Below are 24,247 nucleotides of genomic sequence, written 5' to 3'. Positions count from 1 at the left end.
TTGGGTCAACAAAGAATATTTATGTAGCAGTAAAGTTTTGGGGAGATATGCGACTACACAAGTTTCTATCTTTAAATCTTGATGATCTACATTTGTAAACTACAATGAGAGCCACATGACAAGCTCGTTATTACTGCACTGGTCTTAGAGAGGGCACATTCAAGCATGTTGCAAAAAACTATACTCATCACATGATAAAAGATGGGTTTTGTATTGCAAAAGATGAGATTATGATTTTCATGGATCAAGGATCCAAGCAGTGTCCCTTAGAATACGTAATTAGGCAAGACTACTAAACATTGCTTCCTTGATTTTTCAAGGGGGTAGGTCTCAAAGATTCCATCCTTGTCAACTCTACAAGATACCAAAATAAAGAAAGAAACGTTTTCCAATAGTTCAAAGCTAGAGGTTAGGAATGTAGCTCAACTAGTAAGAGCTCACGACTGCGAGCATGGGTGTGCATACTTGATTCCCAACTATTGTGAAATATCAAGCTATTTGAACATGCCAAAAGGCATATTCAAAAATACCTAGAAAAAAAGTTTGGCACAGCATGAGTGCTACTTTGGATCTGAGGGCGTGTCAACGCCATGTGGTAAATGCATCCCCAAGTAAGGGGCCTTCCCATGGCAGGTACATGTACGAGCCACACAAAGGATACTAAGTGGAGCACACAACATCCTAGTTGCAAAACAACTCTTTTCTTCTCGTTGAATGCCTTTGGGTCCTATTGCATCCTCTCTGAACCCTCCATATTCTCACCAGCAATAGTGTATCAATCTCTATCTCGTCGCCGTGCATCTAATGCTTCATGCCCTCACTTAGAGGTCCATCGTTGCTTAATGGAACCACCCCCCCCCCCCCCCCCCCCCCGAAAAAAAAAACATACAAGCATACAAGAGGAAGGGGATGCCATCAGAATAATAAGGGCTTCATTCAACCTATCACCTCCAATAAGATGTATTTGGAGATGTAACACTTGTTATTATGCACACACGAACATTTCAATATTGACCACCACTTTCCAAAGCATATTTCTCAAGAACCTAAGGAAGCCTTTTAGGTGGTATACATATTTTTTGTCCATAACATTATCTATGCATTATAGTAAATACTGTTTTATTGAAGGGTATTTACTTTTCCAAAGTTCAATTTACAATAGACCCTCTCACTCTCACTCTTTTTATGAAACCTTCATTTAAAACTAGGGCTACTTGATAAAAATCTCAAAATGCCCCAATGTTTTTCGTTTGAGCTTCATATGGCACAAATAATTTAACTATTAAAAAATACATATGAAACTCACTTGGGAAAAAAGTTTTAATGGAGGATTGCTAGATGATACTCTGTCGGCCCGTTTACCCTAATCCCCAAGTTCAACCTTTCAATCTTTCATGGTTACTTGCTCTGCAGATATACATACAATGATATACAATACAAACGTGCTGAGATCACTTAACTTTCTCAGACAAAGTACAGGGATATGTCAATTTGCAAACACCTCGTCACCATGGCACTCTGAACTTGACTTTGAAGCTGCCATGAAAATTTGAAGGAGCGTGCTCACCATTACAATGGTTACACAGGTCTGCACACTCTTGCTTGGATGGTCTTCAGTCAACTCACAGCGACCAGAAAGAGACCCTTCAGCGGTAAAGAAGAGCTCGCACCAGATATAATTTGCAGCTTTGCAAATGAGAAGCTCCATCTTGATACTGACAAGCAGGCAGCGTATGTCCTCAGCATGTAGGCACTTAATGTGTATTCCATAGCAAAGCAACTGGCAGGTGTGTATACTCCGCAGATCTGTGATAGAGGCCCTTCGGTTCCCAGCAGATATCAACGTATATTTCTTTGCAAAGCAGCTGGCAAGTATGGATATTCTGCATATTTGTTTGCTGAGGCATAATGAGCATTCATGGAGGACATTCACCAGGTTGCACTTCTTTCACTGTTCTCATCAAAATCATCAATCAGCCTTTCTAGCATTTTAACTACTTGTGGCATTGTTGGCCTGTGTTGTGGGTTTGGATCTACACATTGACAAGCAATATAAAATGCTTCTTTTAAATCTTCCTCAGAGCAAGACAGCTTCAATTCTTTATCGAACGCATCTGTCACTTGCCCATTTTCCAGCAGTTTTCTGACCTGAAAGGAAAACAATCATGAAAAGAACATGAACAACTTGAACTTGATATAAGTCGACTCAACACCTGTTCAAAGCTCCATAGCCTCCGTGAGGGCTCACATACTATCTCTGACCACCATTCAACAGACAGGTTTGTGGGCTAAGCCACAAGTTCTTTAGTACAAAATTCTAGTTGTGGATTGATACTGTGGAATTGTGTCATGAGACTGAATCATTGAAGAGATGTGCAGTGACTTTAGACTTGAGGCACAAATCTATGAATAGAGGATTTGATGTCTCATCTAGAAAACACGTGGTAGGTCCAATATGGAAGTTCAAGTATGAGTACCTTTTCAAATTCAATGGTTTTTGATGCTCAAACAAAGAAACAACCTACATGAATGCGATTGACAAAAATGGCACACCACATGGACACACATGGTATCTGGAAAGAGCACTCTCAAATTAGTATACAACATATTTTATGAAGATTTACTGCTGTATGGATTTTAAATCTTATCTCTATATAGTTTACAAAATGGGCACACGTGTCTCACTTCAAAGGGTGGTACCCATGCCGCATGTCCTAGATGCAAGAGTATGGCCAAATGCACATAAGGTGAAACATTGTCTTCTTGGGGATTTTTGATCAATTTGGTTGCTATATAATGAGGATTTGAAGCACCAAAGGTTCTCAAATGGAAGCTAAAATCATGTATAGTGAGAAGGAATGTAGAGATGAGGCTCTCTACTAGTGAGCCCCAAAAGAAGATATTTCTGCAACTAGTTTTATTTATCTACATTCCTTCTCGAGGCCAATGCTCTTGGCAAAGGTCTTCTCTTTCTAAACACAAGATTCCAACCCAAAGGAAATAGCAATGGCCTGTCAATGCAACCATTGAGAAGTTGCAGCCATGATTTCTTCTCATCCCTCTGGCAAAGACCAAAACTCTTGGTCTCTAATTACTTGGTACAGAAAACTCTAGTTTTCTTACCTCCTAAGTCGTGAGAAGTTACATCGAATGTACCCCCGTTTATGGCCCACAAAACTATCGCGAGCATTGGATATTTGGAAGAAGGCAAGGGTCTTTGAATTCAAGCACATTTTTCGTGCTAATACTCTTGGAATATTCACTATCGCTTATGATAGGTTTTGGGACAGCATACCAGGTCGGACAAACCTCCACAGCATGTTGAGTACAAAAGCCAAAATTATATGGGCCTGATTAATTCTCACAAATCTGTTGGATCTTCTTTGACTACAAATCTTGTGTACAAAGACTGGCAATGTTTGTACAAATCTTTTGTGCTCATTCCAATTAATAAAGTGCAGGTGCTTGGGGGGCATTCCCGATAATGGGGCCGTTTGAATGGTGTCGGTAGTGGCTTCTCTTGCATGTTTTTATGTTACATCATCGTAATCCGATAGTTTCCATGTATATTCCAAATGATAAATAATTTACACTTTTCCATGTTGAGTCGTTTCTTAATAATAACCAGTTGGATACTTCCTATAGCTGAAGCAATTTCAACGAACAACTTCACAAAAAAGGCAAAGTAAGTAGCCAATGACAAAGCCGATAGACCAGCTAATGCTATAAAATGGAGAAAGTAGTGTCTCAATTAAAAAGTAGATCATTTTGTGGCTAGAACTTACTATTAGTTGTTGAGATGAAAGGTTTGCATAGGGTCATTCATTCAACTTGGTGCATGCTCGTACACTTTGCAGCTCTTTGTTGAGTTTGAAGAAACAACCACCGGTGGATACCTCTTCCATTGTGAAACCACTATCCTAGTACATTAAATTTGCAATGGAGGAGTTCACCAAATGATGATCATTCTTTATATATTAACAATTAGATGCAATGGAATCACACAAATATTGTGCTCCTAATTTATTTGCTGGCAGCTGTAGTTCTAGTTTATCACAAGAATATTGTCACAAAGCATGCAAGATTCAATAGCATGTCTGTACCAACAAAATTGCATTCTCTATCACAACAGCTTCAAAAAAGCTGGAATTTTCTGCAGCGATGACATCCAGGAGTTGTATCAGGCCCGTTCCATGATAGAATACACCAAACAAAAGGGGACAAAAGACCTATAATATGTAACTAGTCTCAAAGACATGATCACAAGAATTTCCTAAGAAGTTTGAAGGATAGATGTATGCTTATGAATATTGCTACCTAAATTTTAGATTGATCCTATAATGAGAGCTTCCTTGAGTATCAATTTGGTCAACTACATGGACCACTTACAAAGCATTGCTTCTTGTAAAGCATGGATAGGGCATAAGTCCACTCTCTGCATGCGCACTCTTGAATATCTAGCCTACACATCTTCCTAAACAGTAGTGTCATAAACTTCACGGTAAGGCAATCAAATGCATTTTAGTAGGGTGTAATAGATGAAACAAAGGAATTTGGGAATCATGTAACAAGCCTTTCTTTAGTGGATGGGTGGTAGTGTCCTAATTACAACTTAATTACAACAATAAGAATTTCTTGCAAGACTGAAAATACAAATTTACCTATTAATCTTTGGACAATGGACACCTGATTGGCCCCAAAACTAGCACCCCTTTCAAAATTCCTTTAGCTTCATTGAAGTAGAAGTTGATTTACAATGGGATTCCCCTGATCCCCCTTCACAATCCAAACTCCCCTTGATGTCCAAAGTGGCCAGCACTAGCGCCCCTTTCAAAATTCCTTTAGCTTCATTGAAGTAGAAGTTGATTTACAATGGGATTCCCCCGATCCCCCTTCACAATCCAAACTCCCCTTGATGTCCAAAGTGACCAAGTCTTCAATCTGATTTGCCCCTTAATTCGGGCAATCAATTGGCCTTCCCCACTTCGAGAAGAGTGGAAATGCCCCAAATTTTATGGCTAGCTAATCCTCCACCAAATTTCAGCTTAAAATCACCTTCAACCTTGAATAATCCAGATCTTAGAGTCTTCAATGGCTGGCACACTTCCCTAGCCAGCTACTAACCCTAATTTTTGCTGAGTTAACAGAAAAGAAAATTGAAATTCCTCACCCTCCAAGGGTCCCTTTAGCGTGGGGTTTTCACCCAGCTGCCTAGGTTCTCATGCAACTGTCAATTGCTCAAAATCTGCAAACACCTGTTGGTAATGGCTGAAACTCGGCTCACAGCGGCTGCTCTAGCTCCTCATGATGTGTTCCCAGCAAGAATGAATGATCCTCTCTCTCTCTCTAAGCCTTCCTTTTTTATCTCCTAGTCTTCCCCACATTTTTGCTAGCGTCCCTTTAGAAAATTTAACAAGTGGTAGCCTTTCCAAATGAATTTCTAGCATTATCTACATTGTTATGTTAATTTTCAATCTAAAATTATTAAAAATTAATTTAATTATTTTGGTGCCCAAAAAAATAGTTCGACCAGCCAGTAATTAAATTGGCAAGGCCACTTCATCTCTGGAGCGTCTAGTCCATTTTTTACCATCAAATTAGCATTGAGTATCATTAAACAACACATCTCTAATATCACCAACTAACAACAAACACTAGGTGGTGTCTAGTGCAAGTTATTGGCCTAAGTCATTTATTTGGCCATAATTTGCTCTCCCAATCTTCCCCACATTTTTCTCAGTCTCTCTTTAGAAAATTTAAAAAGTGGTAGCCTTTCCAAATGAATTTCCAGCATGACCCACATTAGTATATTAGTTTCAGTCTAAATTTACTAAAAATAAATATAATAATTATTTCGATATCCAAAAAAATAGTTTGACCAACCAATAATTAAATTGGCTAGTCTGCTTCATCTCCCAAGTGTCCCTTTTCATTTTTGACCATCAAATTGATGTTAAGTACCATTAACTGCCACATCTCTAGTATCACAACTAATGCTTACGGCCAAATAAATGACTTTGGCCAATTACTAGCACCAAATACCACCTGGTATCTATGCAAAATAACTAGCTGCAACTTTGCCTTTGACATCCACTGATTCCCTCCGGTCTCGGGCTCATTAATTTACACTAACCTCAATTGCACTCCACATGTGGAATATTTACTTAAATATGTGATTATAAATTAATCCATATGTTAAGTGGGGCTTGCAAAAATACATGCCCTCATGACAATCATCAATATCAGCCCATCCTAGCCATGTAATGTTAGTAGCATACAATTCTAAAGCTGCAACTTAATTTTGCAAAATGTGATAGGGAGCTCATTTGAAGATATTTTGGATTTCATTAATTCTTTGTTTACACCCTACATTATCGAGTATAACATGCAATGAAGAGCCCATGGTTTGAAGATACCCTCAATGATAGGCACAAGGTGGCAACATTTAGAGTTCTAGACTATACATGAAAATGGGACAAATCAACTTTGTGATTTAACCAAAGGCATGCCAAAAGACAAACATGCCAATGGTATAAAGTGGCTTTCTAAGCTCAAATGTAAGGATAATTGATTGTTACAAACCTCAATAAGGTCCCAAGGGGTATTCTCAAAAACAACAATTTGCAGCCACTTCTACTAGCACAATTATTGCTTTAACCGAAATTTGCAAATGGCAGTGCATCATTTGGATATCTGAATTACCCCCATCCAAAGTGCTCCATCTTACATTAACACAATACCAATGCATGGGTGATACTAAAGGTTATGCTCAAACAAAATGCTATGCACACTGCAATGGTACCACTTGAGTAGTGGCCTCGAAGGAAAATTGTTCACTTGTTTGAGTGCCCTTTTACAAGTATAATCATTAAGATGCAAATGGATGACGATACAAAGATATCAACAAATCCACACAATGACCAAGATAGACGCCCTCTCTCCCCAATTCTTGAAAAGCCCATTCATTAAGTTCATTTCTTTTCTTGAATTTCTTCTAGTTTTACTCTTACAGCCCCAAAAAGGGTTGGGCACCCACATTCTAGGGTGTCACTCGAGACGGCCAATGTCTATAAATAAGGCACAGACTTCGTTCTACGCATTCATTCACTAACTCTCTCCATTAGATTACTCTCTTTCATCAATCTCCTCTCTATTCCTCAACCTCGAGGACATCTCAATTCGTGGACTATCCGGCGTAGCTGTCTGTGCTCAGTGCCCTATTCCACACATATTAAGCTAGGTTTACAGGTTAAGTGTTGCCACCCAGCTAGTCTACATCATCTAGCTATTAGGTGTCAACAAGACTGCCACAAGCAACATCTTTTTCATCATCCAAGATTTGCATTTTGTAGTCTTGCACCTTTCCGGCATTTGACTCATCTCCAAAAAGCAATTTGCACCCCCAATGGGTTGCATTTCGCTACTGTTGGATTCTCTATTGCTGCATTTCAGCGAGAGGCAAGCCACCCCTTGGTCCTTTTGACTCCGAGTGCGATGGTTGCTCGTTATCTTCTTCCTTCTCTCTGACGGCTCCTGAGGGTTGCATTCCACCCCCTCTATAACTTTCCTTCACCATTCAGCATTTACTTCTATACCCTACTACCCAGAGGACTGCATTTCACTCCCTTCACTGTGTAGATTCCCTACAAGTGTTGCCACCTGATCAGCCAAGACAATGTTGTCATCTTAGAGCTTTGCTCCATTGTATGAGCATGATTCAATGTTCGTCGTTCTTTACTCTTCTTTTGAGTTTTCTTCCCTCAATGTATGTTGTACACTTAGTATTTCTCCCCCACAAACCCTACAATCTATCTGCTATGGTACAAGTGCTTACTATCCTATTACTTTTCTTGACACCAACATGTTTATGTCAAAGAGGGGAAGTGAAGTACGCAAAGAAGAAGGACGATGAGAATGTCAAGTTGAAAACCTATGAAATGAATGGCCTCCATGGTAGCCTCAAGGAAGGTTGTAACTACACTTCAGGAGAAAAAGCCTCCATGCTCGTGTGCAATGTGAAGCCCAACCAAAGAGGGGCAACCAAGATAGAAAGTGCTAAACAATCCAAGTCTCCAGTCCAACCAAAATGGTAGGTCCGGTAGGGGTTAGTTGCAAACTAAAAACACAAGGCGCATAAGTAACACATGAAATCATTGAGCACCCATATCTCAACTTCAATGAAAGAGGCGCATAAGTAACACATGAAATCATTGAGCACCCATATCTCAACTTCAATGAAAGTGCTTCTAGAAGCTCTTATGGATATGTGTGTTTTGTGTTTTTAGAATTTAGTGTAAGAAGATACTCCACTTCCAAAGGGGAGGCAAGCCAAAAATATTAGGGTAAAGACAAGACACAATAAAGTGAGCCCTAAAAGAGGGAAGAGTGGTAGTGGCTTGATCAATGCCATGGGAGAATTGGCAGACCAATTAGAAAACCCCTTAGGTATAACACAGGCAGGCTAAGGAGGCGGTCCCTGTGACTAACATGTCAACATCGCTTAGTGCAGGTATTTTGTTGATGTGGATAGACCATCCGCCAGTTTGGGGCAGCCTTCCCTATTGAGGCAACCCCCCACACACTTGGCAGCATTCAGCTTTTGCAGGTATAGCACTCTTTCCTTCAGCTGGTGCATTCTTCCATGATTTGCCAAATCTAAAGCCCTCACTAACACTTCAGGCTGCATGCACGAAGGACTAATCACTCCACATTGTATTCAGCATTTCATTTCAAATCAGTGCAGATTTCTCCTTCTATTTTCTGTGTTCATATCAGTATCTCTTCCATTCTCCCTCCAAATTCTTGTTCTTCCATGTGCAGTCTCACATGTATGAGAGCTACACATGCATAAACAAAAGTGTCCTAACTCTAGCGAAGAACCCCATGTTTCATGCCTACACAAAACACATAGAGATTTGGTAACATTATGTTTTGTAACAAACCTTTTCTATATCAATTGTTACCAAGACATATTGACTCAATGATTCCAAATCAATTTGATGCCCATGCACTTTGAAAGGCGATTTGTATTAATGAAGTATTTAAAGATATGATTACATGCTCATATTTCTATTTAAGGGTGGCCAATGGCCAGAACGCCCTATAATTATTCTTGGGTCATCATTGACAAGATGCCCAAGAGAAATTAAAAGTTTTAGTCAAGCGGTCAATTTGATCAAAAAGCTCAGATGACTAAGACTTTTACACTCAGATAGTGACAGTGACTAAAAGCCTATATAATGAGTGTTAGCCAGTCATTTCCTGGACAATGCGGATATTAGTGCCACGTCAGCACCTGCAGTCGGACAGGTTGCTGCAGTCGGACAGTATTTACTGCAGTCGGCTGCATTTAATGCAGCCGACCTGTTGCAATTAATTCCTATTTTTTGGCTATTTATAGCCGGTTTTGTGGCATACTTCAGTATTCATTATTCAGATTCTGATCTTGAGATCTGTTGGTTGAGATAGACTGTACTCGGGCTGATGGAGATCGAGGTCATCAAGTCCGAGACATACGCAGATATTTCCTCTGTCCCCTTGTGTATTTCTACACTCTTAAACAGCATACTACACCGCAGATTTTCTACGTTTACACTATCTCCTTTTCTCTCTTTCTCTCTCTCTCTCTCCCTCTCTCTCTCTCTTCTCTCTATGTTCACTCTCTCTCAGTCTTTGTCCTACGCTTCTACATCGCTGCACTCTGACATGGTATCAGAGCGGTGAAGATGGACTGACTGAGGGCTAAACCTATCTGAAGAGGAGATTTCAGCGCGACACAAGGCTGCGTTTCTAGGTTTCGAGGGCGAGCGGATGGGCTGTGCATCAGATCAAGGCTGAAGCGAGCATGGGCGTGCGGGAAAGGAGTCTAATCGGTGAATTTCCTGCAAGTTATCGCTGTTCGAAGGGAAGGAAGGCTGCGTTTGAGGCCTTCGATTGCAGATTTTACCTTTTCATCACCTCCGGCGGGTGAAGAAGGTTTGGGCAGCGGAGGAATCAGTCCTAGAAGCCTGCGTTTTCACAGTTAGAGGGGGCTGCTTTTGCGTTTATGCAGGTATTGCAGGTTAACATGTCTACATAGACTGATTTGGAGTTCCAGGCGATCATGGACAGGAAGGTACCTGTCCTACTACCGGCTCTTCCAACGGATCAAAAGCTTGATGGTGACAATTACCGCATCTGGTGGGTGATGATGTTGGCCATTTTAGAGTCTTATGATTTGGCGGAACTGGTGATGAAGGAGATTAACAGGCCCTCGATGAGGGATGAGTCCCAACTCTCTTCCAATGCTCGTGCGGGGTTGACCAAGACGCAGTCTCATTGGGAGAAACTAAATGCCAGGATTCGATCTTTTCTGTTTCTGTCTTGCACCACAGCGTGATAGCTCACATCGAGCACTTGACGGTGGCTCATGAGATATGGCTAAAGCTCGACCAGATTTACAACCGGATGACCCTGATGAATAGGGTTTCTTTGGAGATGCAAATGCGGACTTTGTCCGTGAATAAGTCTTCTTCGCTTCGGAAACACATCAACAAGCTTCGGTAGCTTCAGATGCAGGTTCAAAATGCAGGGAAGTCTATTTCCTCCGAACACATGGCGATCACTTTGCTATCCCAGTTGCCGCCACGATTCAGTACTTTTTATTCCGCTCTTATTGCTTCAAAGCAGGAGTTGACTCTTTGGTGGAAAGAGTTAATTCTTATGGTCTTGGACCAGGAGGAACAATTGAAGGGACAGAATGCTTCCAAATCGAGGCATTGGCTGGTCAAGCCTCTTAGAAGAAGGGAAAGGACCAAAAGAAAAAGGAGGACAACAAATCCAAGAAGGACAAGGAAAAAGAATCAACTTGCCATATTTGTGGCAAGACCGGTCACTAGAAGAAGAATTGCCCCGACAAAGACAAGAAGGATACCAAGAAGAAGGACACGAAGGACTCTGGAGTTGTAGCTGCACCCTCATCAGCTGCTTTTCTATGCTTAGCAGTCATGAAGGACTCTACACCGACAACTTCTGATGCTGCGCTGACAGCTCCCCAGACTCGAGAGCGGATTGTGGACAGTGGTGCCTTAGGGCACATGATTTCTTCTTCCATTGGTGTTCCCCATTTGCGAAATTCGCGTGGGTAGATTCTCATTGGAGACAGCTCTTCTGTATCTATTGCTACGCAAGGTGAGATGCAGCTTATTCCAGATGGACGTGGTGGTACCCACACCTCTGAGGTGTTGCATGTGCCAGGATTGGGATATCATTTACTTTCGGTGCATAAGATTTGTGCTCTTGGCCTTTTGGTGGAGTTTAACAGTGATACTGTTCGAGTCCTTGATCGTGGATCGAGGAAGGTTCTCTTTGCAGGGCATGAGGAGAATGGAGTCTACAAAGGCGTCACGAGGGTACTTTGTCCGAGGCTTGCCGGACATAGTGGTGTGCCATTAGCCATGTGTCTCTTGTATTCGTGGGAAACTACATCAGGATGCGATTCCTGACAAAGCTTCTAGGCAATCTACTTCACCCATGGAGCTTGTATCTACAGATCTTTATGGCCCGATGAGGACCGAGTCCCTGAAGGGGAGCTTGTACTTCATGTTGATCGTAGATGACTATAGCAGGATGACTTGGGCCTATTTCTTGACTTTGAAATTGGAGGCTTTCTCTCATTTCAAGGATTGGCTTCTTTTTAGGAGAACCGTTTTGGCCGGCGACTGAAGACCTTGCGTTCAGACAAGAGAGGTGAATTTATGTCTAATAAGTTTGCTCGTTTTTGTGCAGATAGGGGCATTCATCTGGAGTTTGCTAACACCAACACTCCCCAAGAGAATGGCATTTTGGAGCGGAAGAACCGAAGTGTGATCAAAATGGCACGCACCATGATGGAGTACCGACAGACATCTCAGTTTCTGTGGGCCGAGGCAGTGGCTACCGCAGTTCACATCCTTAATCGATCTCCTACTTTGGCCATTGACAGGATGACACCTTTTAAGGCTTACTTCAGGACTAAGCCTGATGTCTCTTATTTCAGGATCTTTGGGTGTAACGCCTATGTGCACATTCCGAAGACTCAGCGTGATAAGTTCGAGGCGACTTCCCGACGATAGGTTTTTGTTGGCTATAGCTCCCAATCCCAAGGTTATCGTTTGTTTGATCCCGTTAAGCGGGATGTCTATATGAGCCGAGATGTGCGGTTCGTGGAAGTACCGGCCATAAAGGGGGGTGAGGAGCACCCCGTCCTTGGAGATCCAGGGGAGATTGGGATCCCGAGACAGTTTCTTTGGAGCTAGAGCCTCCTGATGGAGATTCTTCTTCGGATTCAGAGTCTTCTCTTCCACCGGCCACCCTCAAGGAGCCTCCGCCAGTGGATGTTCCTGAGTCTTCAGCAAAGGGAGAGCGACGGTCCTCCTCGTTGGACCCGTGACACCCTCCGAGAATCAAGGATCGAGGGGGTCCCTGAGAAGTGGGAACCACAGGATGGACCGCGGAGGTCACGGAGGAACCAGGCACATTCTTTGGAGCTTGTTTGCTCCAACTATTGTTTATTGACCTGTGTTATGCAAGATCAAGAGCCCACTTCAATGAAGGAGGCTTTGCAGTCTGATCATTGGCGGAAGGCCATGGAAGCCGAGTTGGAGACTATTGAGAGGAATGGCACCTGGCCTCTTGTGCCTCGTCCCTCTCACAAGAAGATGATTGGTGCCAAGTGGGTCTTCAAATCCGAGTATCTTAGCGATGGTTCTTTGGACAAGCACAAGGCTCGCCTTGTTACTAAAGGTTTTGCTCACCGCCCAGGCATTGATTTCCATGATACTTTTGCCCCCACTGCTCATATAGCGACTATTCGAGCTGTTCTTGCCTTGGCTGGCCATAGGAGATGGCATGTTTATCAGTTGGATGTGAAGTCGGCCTTTCTGAATGGTGACTTGCAGGAGAAGATCTATGTTGAGCAGCCTCTTGGATTTATATCCTCGGATGGGAAAGTTTACAAGTTGAAGAAGGCCTTGTATGGCCTCAAGTAGGCTCCGTCTGCATGGAACGAGAAGATTGACTCGTTTCTTTAGTCGAAGTTGGGATATCGGCGCTCCAAGGCCGATCCGCAGCTTTATGTACACACCTCCGAGGTTGGTCATGTGTTGTTCGTGTTATATGTTGCTGATTTGATTTTGACAGGGGATCATGCACAGAAAGTCTGAGAGACCAAGACAGCTTTACATCAGGCATTCGAGATGACGGATTTGAGGCTTCTTTATTTATTCTTGGGTCACGAGATTTATTAGTCTCATAGGGTGATTTTCATCTCTCAACAGAGGTACATTCAGGAGCTCTTGGTGACTTTTGAGATGAAGACTTGTCGGCCCATTACTGCTCCTATGGATCTGAATTGGAAGGCCACTTCACACTCAGATTCTCCCGTGATGCATGCTTCACGCTACTGTCAGTTGATTGGATCCTTGATTTGGCTTCTCAACACTCGTGTTGATCTTTGTTTTGCTGTGGGTCTTTTGGCAGGGTTCATGAAGGAACCCAAACAAGTGCATTGGCAGGCTGTCCTATTCGGTATTTGAGGGAGACCTCTGACTTAGGGATTTCTTATCCCGCAGGTACAGATGCTTCTGATCCGGTTCTTGCAGGTTGGAGTGACTCGGATTGGGCTGGAGATGTGGACCACCGACGGTCTACTACAGGCTATTGTTTTATCTTAGGTACAGGTGTTATCTCTTGGAGTAGCAAGAAGCAATCCATGGTAGCCCTTTCTTCTATTGAGGCGGAGTATCGGACTGCGTCTTCCACCACATGTGAGGTTGTGTGGCTTCGGAGATTGTTGAAGGAGCTTGGCTGCCTCCAAACTCGTCCTACTCTTCTGCAGTGTGACAATGAGAGTTGCATTGCCTTGGTACGGAATCCAGTATTCCATGCCCGGACGAAGCACATTGAGATCCAGTATCACTTCATTCGGGAGAAGCTTTTGGATGGGACCATTTATGTGCAGTACTGCAAGACTAAGGATAATCTTGCAGATTTGTTCACGAAGGAGCTTCCCCAAGCTCTTCTTTGGCAGCATTCCAGGTCCCTCAGTCTTTTCACCTGTCCAGGATTTGAGAGGGAGTGTTATCCAGTCATTTCCTGGACAATGCGGATATCAGTGCCACGTCAGTAGGTACCGCACACTTCAGTATTCATTATTCAGATTCTGGTCTTGAGATCTGTTGGCTGAGACAGGCTGTACTCGGGCTGACAGAGATCGAGGTCATCAAGTCGGAGACATACGCAGATATTTTCTCTGCCCCCTTGTGTATTTCTACACTCTTATACAGCATACTACACCGCAGATTTTCTACGTTTACACTGTCTCCTTTTCTCTCTCTCTTTCTCCTCTCTGTGTTCACTCTCTCTCAGTCTTTGTCCTATGCTTCCGCATCGCTGCACTCTGACAATGAGTGGTTTCAGAAAGTGAAGCCAGATGCTCATGATCGAAGAAACTAACCATGAACCAATAAACCTATATAATGAAGCTCTCCAAAAGCTAAACGTGACAACTCCAAAAAATTAGGAGGTTACTATTTTTTAAAGTTGCTCAAATGGAAATTCTGTTCACGTCAAAGGCTTTGGAATTTCACAAGGAACAATTTTATCTGCAATAGCTATCTCAAATTCTTAACCATTTGAGAGATTTTTGGAGTAGAAGGTTTGGAAGCTTCTCTCTAGAAAAGTAACATGGGGCATCTAGAAGAGAACATGTGTCATTTTGAAGAGACAAGTGTCCCTACACTTATCATTTTCAACAAATACTTGTCATTTATACCCTCTACTTTCCACGTTTGAGCACCCAACCCCTATATATTAAAGGACTCTCTTTTCATTTGAAACAAGCTCTCGTGCTGAAATTTCAGCCATATGCTTTATACTCTCCTATCCATCTCTCATCCAAGAAACACTTTCTACTTAGCTTGATCTAATTCAAGCACTAAAGAAGAGAATCAACTTGTTACCCAGAGTTTGCAAAAATTAGGGTTTCAAAACCCTAGTTTTCAAAATTGCAACAAATCAGTCCTTTTGTATATGGTTCAGGCACTTGGTGCCCATGGTTTTGTTTCAATAAATTCCTGAAAAGGGGGAGGGGGACCGGTTTCCCCTTTGCATGAAATATTACATGTGGTAACCTCATTTTGACTAGAAGTACCAAGGTTGACAACCTATATCCCTTACTTGTATCTAGTTTTGTTCATCATGTTTTTGTCATGACCAATCTTCCACATGTGTCTCTTAGAAGTGCATGTGTCCCTTAAAGGAATGAAGTCTTGACTTGTTTGTAGTATATACCACTCTTGAATACTTATGTTTTGATTCATGTGATCTTTGTGTACATGGTAAGTAGAGTCATAATTGGCATAAAAAGTTTGGCTCTATGCGTGTGGGTGAGCTATTGACTATTATGTATTCAAGCATTTGTGGTCCTGTGCCCTAGTAATCATTAGATGGTGTAAAAAAATGTTTTGTCAAGTTCATTAATGATGACTATTTGCATAAGGTTTGGGCCTATCCCATAAAGTAGAAGTTAAAGGTTCACGTGTTGTCGACTCTCTCTCTCTCTCTCTCTCGCTTTCTCTCTCTCTCTCTCTCTCTCCTAATTTTTCATGGTGATAATTGATTAAGTTCAAAGTATTGTCACTTTCACGTTTTTTCCCGCACTTATATATTCAAGAGCAGATTGTGAATTCCAAGCAAGCAGTAATCTACGGTCCCATAGAGGACAATGCAGCAAATCTCATCATAAAGCCTTTGTCTTACGCTTCTATGCTTCATCATATGAGGTGTTGTGAAGGTATGGTCGCGTGAGCTGAGCTGAAAACGAAGATGCGGAGAGTTGAGAGCAGTAGAGTGAGAGAGTGAGCACGACACTTGATGTTCAATACAATGACTAGTATACCACATTTTAGGTTTTGAATATATATAAAGTACAAAGTGTAAGGGTGCGTTCACACCTGAACACAATAAAAGGCACGGTGACCCTTTATTCCCAACAACCTCCCACCTAAAGGCAACGTGGCTGAAGATAGAGGAAAGAATCAACTAAATCTTGTCAGAAGTGGTGCAGCAATGGAAGCGTAAACATGTGCTGAAGTAAACTGTTGAACACAAGACAAAAGAAAAGAAAGAGAGAACACAATACAGATGAGAACTCAGATGTATGCTCGGGAAATGGAATCCATATACAAAGACATGAGACAGTACGGAAGGAATGTGAGTCACCGGCTGCGGAGGCACTGACATCTGCTCCCTCTCCCCAAAAACTGTCAAGTGATAAAAATGAATGTGGAGAAGGGAGGCTGATAATAAATAGGCCAAAATAAATGCCTAAAATATGACAGGTCGGCCAGTATTAAATGATGGCCGACTAGCTGCAAATAATGCCTAAACCACAATAAACAATGGCAAATAAAATGCCTAAATACTCTCTGACCTTGTCAAGTCCTTGATGAAGTGATACTTTACCTCCACTTGAATAGGCTAAAAACAGCTTCAGCCTTGTTGAATCCAAGTCTTGGAGCTTCCAATTTCTGGCACGCTTCCTAAGGCTGCTGCTAAACCCTAATTTCTGTTGCATATTAGGATTTACAGTAGAGAAATCTGAAATTTCTCAGCCTCCAACGGTCTAAATGTTGAGATCTTCGGAGCAAGGCTGTGAAATAGCTGTAGAGAGAGAAAATTCAGAGTTTTATCGCGAAGAATGACTGAAAATCAATCAAATGCAGCTGTTGCCCTGCCACAACAGCTTGTAGATGCAAAGAACTGAAGAAAATCAATCATTTACTGCTGCTGCCCTCTCTCAACAGCCTGTAGATGCTGTCTTCTGTTGTTGATTGGTCTTCTCCTGCCCTTGGTAGCCTCAGAAGATCTTCCAATGGCTGGAAATCAGACCAGCAGCCTCCCCTCCCTCTCTCTTGCAGCCCATCTAGTCCGCCTGCCTCTTCTGCACATGCCAAACATTGACAGTTGATGCCTGAAGTTCCTGCTCGCCTATCACGCGGCCTGACGCATGTCACTAGCTTTGGGAAACGTGCACAACCTGTGTGCTCTGTTACCAATTTGTTGTGAAGGTATGGTCGCGTGAGCTGAGTTGAAAACGAAGATACAGAGAGTTGAGAGTAGTAGAGTGAGAGACTGAGCACGACACTTGATGTTCGGTACAATGACTAGTGAAACACATTTTAGGTTTTGAATATATATAAAGTACAAAGTGTAAGGGTGCATTCACATCCGAACACAATAAAAGGCACGGTGACCGGATGTACCAATAGGACAGCAAAGAATGCTTGTTAGACAACAGCAAATATATGCTGCAAATGTCCTTGAAAATGTAGGGAATGATGCTATAAATGATCAACAGGATCTTGCCCATGATGTCCCACAAATTCAACAAGAACATGTACACCTAGAATAACCTGAACTAATTATACAGCAAGCTGTACCTGCAGAACAGCAAGCTGTTAATGCAGATTTACAAGTTGAACAACCAGCAAATATTAACCACTAGGTCCGTAGGTCGACTAGAGTGTGAAACAACCAAATAGATTTGTTCCTGGAGTAAACTATGTGGCTGATTACTTCATGTTAACAGATTGTGGTGGTAAACTGTTATGCTTCCAGGAAGCAATGCACAGACAAGATAGTAAAAAATGGCAAAACGCAATGCTTTCAGAAATGGAATCTCTTATGAAAAATGGCACTTGGGATTTGGTATATTTACCAAAAGGACAAAAAGTGCTACCCTGCAAATGGGTTCACAAAATGAAAGTCACTTCTGGTTCTTTGCCAAAGTACAAGGTACACTTGGTTTCTAAAGGGTACAAGCAAGAACATGGAATTTATTTAAATGAAATCTTTTCTCCTATAGTCAAAATGACTACTTTGCAAACCATCTTGGACTTGGTTACACCTGAGGACATGAAACTCAAACAAATGGATGTAAAAACTGCATTCTTACATGGTGATCTGCATGAGGAAATCTATATGCAACAGCCTGACAGTTTTGTTGCAAAGGAAAAAGAGCACATGGTATATAAACTCAACAAGAGTCTATATGGGCTAAAGCAAGCACCAGGAGAATGGTATCACAAATTTGATACATTCATGCAATCGCATGGATTTCATCGTTCTCAAGTTGATCACTACTTATATACCAAGAAGACAGCAGACGACAGTCTTATTCTCTTGGTTTTGTATGTGGATGACATGCTAATAGCAAGCAAGGATGTTCATGTATTGGACTCCTTGAAGCAGAGTCTACACAACAGCTTTGATATGAAATATCTTGGTGAGGCAAATCACACTCTGTAATATTTTCACGCAATAAAAGTTAGTTGGTTAGTTCGAAAGTTAGTTAGTCAATTAATAAGTTAGTAAGATTACTAAATAAAGACTAACTAAGGTAAAAATTGACTAGCATTAATAGCTAATAATTTTCATTCAATTAAAAATATATTTTAAAAAATCGAGTCATAAATCTGACATTTTTCCCGGATTGATAAGGACCGTAGCCACACTTCACGAAAAGTACAATGTGAACGGGACTTATGAGCCATATTAATCACTAGTATTAATGTGTATAGTTTGAATAGTCCAAAAATATTAGATTCTTGGGGGGGGGGGGGGGGGGAAATGAAACTATTATATTTTAGATATTATCCTAAAAAGATAGAACTAAAAGTCATTTTTAAAAAAAGACAAGTGATATTTTAGTTAGTTTTGGAGATTTTATAAAAAGAGAAATAAAGAAAAGTGACTGGCAAAATCGCGCGCGCCACGATCGTAGTCTACAGGTAGTAGACAACACTTCGAACAAAGAAAAGAAGGAGTGAACCAAGACGCTTTCTAACCAAGGGTCTTGGCGTTTTACCCCCCTTTTGAAGCCAATGCAACCATCAGATTTATGATCTGAGCATCAGATCACTGAGTCTTCTAAGAGCCCCTCCACTCTTGTTCTCAGACTTATCCCCTCCTCTCTAATTCATTATAAATATGAGGCATGGGGAGGCACAAGGGAGCATAAGGAGACCTCGAAAGGCTGCAAGAGAGAGAAAGAGAGAGAGTATACCTCTCCAAGAGATTGTGAGAGAGAGCTTGAGTGAGAGAGAGTAAGAGAGAAGAGTTAACCCGAGAGGCTGCACAATTTCCCTCTATCTCAATCCTCGATTTAACCATCTTCTCTTTCGCTCTTCCATCTTGAATCTATTCCACCTTCTTAATCTCTTGAGTCTACTTACGGACGATGGCCTCCAAGCGAAGAATGTCGCGTGCGGATGACAATCCTACAACCAGCAACAGAGCTTCGGACGAAGGTATCACTATCAATCCAATACATTGGAATGATAGGACTTACGTCATGTATAGTATTGGAACCTTTAGCATATGCCTTAGGCTAAAGGAGGGAATATTAAGTAAATTCTACTCTTTGGTCCCAAGGGGGAGAGCGAATATGCGATGGAATTATTGTTGCGTCTATTATTGTATTGTTTGGGAAAAAATACAATTAGTTTTGTTGGTTGATTGAACAACACCCTAAATGTTTTTCTTTCAATCAAAGGATTGTTGCATTGTGATTTGGATAAATATTCCAAAGCTTGTGTTGATGGCAAATGCATGGCAGGGGTCTGTAATGACAAACTGCCATGGGAATAAAGAAATGTTTTTCTAGAATATTATATTAGGGCTGATTGCTTTGATTATGCTTGAATTTTAATTGGATTAATTAAGAAATGATATTTTGCACACGTGAATCATCTCCAAGATCACATTGCGGATTATCCCGAGATTGCACTGCTCGATTCACAAGCCGATGGTCGAGTGGTGAAAAGGCCAACCATGGAAATGGCATCTCACTCCTAGACCGCTTGTGGGTCAGGTGGAGCTCTGGACACCCCTTGCCTATCCAGAATGGAGTTGGAGATTCCCATGAGTCCAACGTCTGGGACGTTGGAAGATCCTATTCTAGATAAAGGATGGAAATTTCGGTGCCATGAGATTTGGACCGGGTACTTCTATTGGACAGAAGGGATACATAATTCTCCTGTATGGACAGGAGACAAAGGTTAACTTAAAGATAAGTTAAGGAACTTGTTTAATAAAAGGACTACTTGTTTTGTTTTGGTGTATGTGTTGTAAATTACGTGAACGAACTCTGTGCCCTAAAAGGCTTAATTAATGAAGCTGATTTTAAATGTTGCACATAAATGTGGTAAGACCTAATTAGACAACTAAAGCTATCGAGGAAAGTGCGATGGACGTGACTTGGGTCCGTCCTACGGAAGGGTGGTCCCGGTTAGCTGGAAACTTTTCTCAAAAGACGTAATAACGAAACTGTGAAGACCTAGAGTCAGTAGAGTTAAAATCCCGATTTATGTTGTTTTAGGGGAGCGGAATGGTACTATGCCTTATGGGCAGAGAGGTTGAGCTTCACATCCCTCTCGTTTCCCATTCTCCATGAACCAAGTGCAGCATAAATCCGCTTCGACTCTGTTGTTCCTACGCAAAGTGGTTCATCTGGAGCTCGACGCTAGTTACTTCCTAGAGACTTGACTGATAGGAAAAAAACCCTGACTTCGGGTCGGTCCTAAGTGGGAACGGCCGGATACTTCCGCTTCGGGGCAGACTCAGGAAGACCTAGATTGCAAACCCTGTGATATTCCTTGTGAGTGCCAGGTGGCGCTTTCTAGACTCCCCTCCCGATGGGCTGCTAAGACGTATCCCACAAGTGGACAAGCGGACACGTTACACATTCTTGGTATGGGTATACTCAGAGACAGATCAAAGGGTCTTCTTTATCTGTCACAACAAGAGTATATTACGAAAGTTCTGCAATGTTTCAATATGGAGGGGGGAAAGCTCTCAGTGTACCATTGCCTCCATATGTAAAACTTATTGCACATGACAGCCCTACATCAAAAGATAGAAAGGCTGAAATGGTCAAGATACCTTATGCTTAAGCTGTTGATAGCTTGATGTATGCTATGGTTGCTATACGTCCTGACATTGCATTTGCAGTGGGAGTGGTTAGCAGATACATGGCATAGCTTGGCAAAAAGCATTGGAAAGCAGCAAAGGGTATCATGAGATACCTCAAGGACACATAGGATTTGTGTATCTGCTTTGGTAAGCAAAAGTCATTTGTTGTTGGTTTCACGGATACAGACTATGCTAGCCATCCTGACTACAGAAAGTCTACTTCAAGCTATGTGTTTATGTTCACAAGAGGAGCAATCTCTTGGATATCTAGGCTGCAAAAGTATATTGCACTTTCTACTACAAAGGCAGAATATGTGGCTGTCATAGAGGCATGCAAGGAAGCTTTATGGCTTTTACATCTGGTGATAGAGATTGGGATTATAGAGGATCCATCCTATCCTCCACTATGACAGTCAGAGTCCTATCACGCTAGCACGGAATCCTAACTTTCACGCAAAGACAAAGCATATACAGGTAAAGTATCACTTTATCAGGGTGTACTTGATAGCAAAAGCATTGAGCTTGTCAAGGTACATACAGATGATAATCCTGCAGACCTTCTTACGAAGGGTCTTCCTGTTGAGCGGTTTGTTCATTGCCGCTAGATGATGGGGGTTGGATAGTATATGTATCTTTCAACTTTGTACATACATAGACTTAGCTGATTCTTTCCTCTACCTTCAGGCATGTTGCCTTTAGGTGGAAGGTTGTTGAGAATAAAGGCTCAAAGTGCCTTTTACCGTGTTCGGGTGTGAACGCACCCTTTCATTTGTTGTACTTTATATATATTCAAAACCTAAAATGTGGTACACTAGTCTTTTGTACCAAACATCAAGTGTCGTGCTCAGTCTCTCACTCTACTACTCTCAACTCTCTGCACCTTCACTCTTAGCTCAAGAACAGACTTCACAACAATAACTGCCCTGATTGCAATCAGCCCATTTATGGACAATCAACTTGTTCCATGCAATAATTGGCCACTTGATAGCTCAGCCAGTTTGGGGCTGCCTTGCCTATTTAAGACACCCCCCATCCCCAAAGTCGAGAGATTAAAGTATGCTCTAATACCATGTCGAGAAATGGTAGGGTTTGCAAGGAGAAACACAAAGTGTACGGAAAAGACTGAGACAAAGAAACTCAAAAACATTGACAAAGATGATGAAATGTTGATTCATGCTAATACAATGGAGTGGGGCTCGCATATAACTGGACTATTCTGGTAGCTGATCAAGTGGCAGCACCTTGAAGGAATCTACATTGTGAAGGCAGCCTAATGCAATCCTTCTCACAAAGGTGCTGATGGCGAGGAAATGGGCTGCTCTATGGAGGGAGTGAAACATAGTCCTCAAGGCAATGCAATGACAAAGGATGCACTAGAGATGAAGAACAATGGTGGAGAAAGTGAAATGTAGTTCTCAGAGGCTATCAGAGATGAAGATCAAACCTGTATCAGTAAAAATGCAGACCTGGCTGAGATGCAATAGTGACCAGCAGCCTAAGAATGCTCCAGAAAATTGGCAAACAGCAGGGTGGGCTGAAAAATGAACACGTAGACAGCTGAGATGGCCTGATTCCAGCAGCAAACACACGGAGCTGCTGGTGATGACAACAGTCCCTAGGAGGCTTCTGAGGGCAAGGCCATCAGTGTAGGCAGCAAACACAAGTGCACTGTTGCTGGAACAGAAAACGAAAGTGGGGCAGCAACCACTAGTCAAGGCAGCAGCTACCTGATCAAGGCAGCAGCTCCAAATAGTGTGGATGGCAGCAAACAACCCTAGAAGGCAGCATAGGAGCCACTCCAGATGGAACCGTCCACAAGGCAACGGAGAGTTGAAGGGATCAGCAATTGCTGAAGAGGGATGACCGAAAAAGAATGAAAGTGAGATTTATGTAGTAAATGGATGAATGCCCATGCCCTATTTATAGGCACACAAGTCACTGAACTGTCTAGGGTGGTGCCCCAGTGCAACCTCTGTCTCTCAATGGAGCAAACTGCAGAGCAGATGGCCATGGAAGCCATTGGACCTAAAAGTAGATGGGGGGAAACTCTATAGCACATTACAATGGTGTCCATGAGGGCTCATCGCCTCATGGGGTCTTAGAGCCTCCTTTTGCTCGCAAGGGCTTAGTGTGCATCGCATGCATCTTATTGCCTTGAGCATACAAAAGCATAGGTCAATGAATGAAGAGGATCTTTAGCTATCTGAGCACCTCTATTCTAATACCATGTTGAGAGACAAAATGGTATGCTCTAATACCACGTCCAGAAACGGTAGGGTTTGCAAGGAGAAACACAGAGGGTACTGCAAACACCCGAGACAAAGAAACTCAAAATCATTGAAGAAGATGGCGAATGAAGAATATTGAATGCTGAATCATCTTGAATGAGTCATGTTGATACAATAGAGTGGACCTCGAATATATTTGCAGTGTCCTAGTTGATTAGGCGGCAACACTTGGAAGGAATTTGCAATATGAAGGCAATGAGCGTAGCCCTTTACACAGAGGTGCCAATGACAAAGAAAAGGGCTGCTCTATGGAGGGAGCGAAACACAGTCCTCATGGCAATGGAATGACAAAGTATGCACTAAGATATGAAGGACATAGTGAACAGAGAGAAACATAGTCCTCAAGGGCTGTCAAAGATGAAGATCAAACCTGATTCAGTGAAAATGCAGATCTGACTGAGATGCGATAGTGACCAGCAGCCTAAGAATGCTCCAGACAATTGGCAAACAGCAAGGCGGCTTGCTGAGCTGAAAAACGCACACATAGACAGCTGAGATGACGTGCTAGCAACAAACGTAGGTAGCTACTCATGATGGCAATGAGATAGGATGGAAATAAGGGGCTTGATATGCACAGGTGGGATACCCTTGCCTATAATCCCCCATAGGCACATGGTTTGGAAGTGAAGCTCCTACCACCGTTGCACTAAGACGGCCCGGTTGTGGGACATGAATGTGACCTATGGGATACATCCCTAGTGGTGGTGGTGTACCCCCTAATGTGCATTATTGTGGAATGGGTGAGTATGTATATGTAACAATATGTAACAAAGGATTTCGTGAAATGGGTGGGATGGGTAGAAATTGAAATCGTAATTGATTTTGATTTAGAGATCATGAAGCACCAAAAGCAAATTCATTATAGTAAGCATCAAAGACAAAGGTATTACTTAATCTCTTTCAATAATCTCCTCTTCTTGCATTTAGATATTGGTAAAGAATTCGGATCTTCACGATAACTTTCACCC

General features: G+C 42.1%; 1 protein-coding gene across 4 annotated transcripts in view; it reads right to left on the bottom strand.

The window, feature by feature from the left end:
- Nucleotides 1-1,224: 1,224 nt before the first annotated feature.
- The window catches only part of LOC148038831 (Protein kinase superfamily protein), a 40,831-nt gene continuing 17,808 nt past the window's right edge, over nt 1,225-24,247 (bottom strand). For 2 of the 4 annotated variants that reach the window (XM_087674716.1, XM_087674717.1), the window contains one exon: nt 1,226-2,148. In XM_087674716.1, the coding sequence (XP_087530842.1) occupies nt 1,930-2,148 (219 nt within the window). In that variant the 3' untranslated portion in view covers nt 1,226-1,929. Of the gene's footprint in view, nt 2,149-3,785; nt 3,921-24,247 lie in introns of all 4 variants that reach the window. The other 2 variants (XM_087674719.1, XM_087674718.1) reach the window with 2 other exon arrangements.

The sequence above is a fragment of the Lygodium microphyllum genome, chromosome 3 (genome assembly GCF_053477565.2).
Source record: "Lygodium microphyllum isolate KBCC chromosome 3, Lygodium_microphyllum_v1.1.10, whole genome shotgun sequence".
NCBI lineage: Eukaryota > Viridiplantae > Streptophyta > Polypodiopsida > Schizaeales > Lygodiaceae > Lygodium > Lygodium microphyllum.
This window is presented reverse-complemented; position numbering and strand designations above follow the sequence as displayed.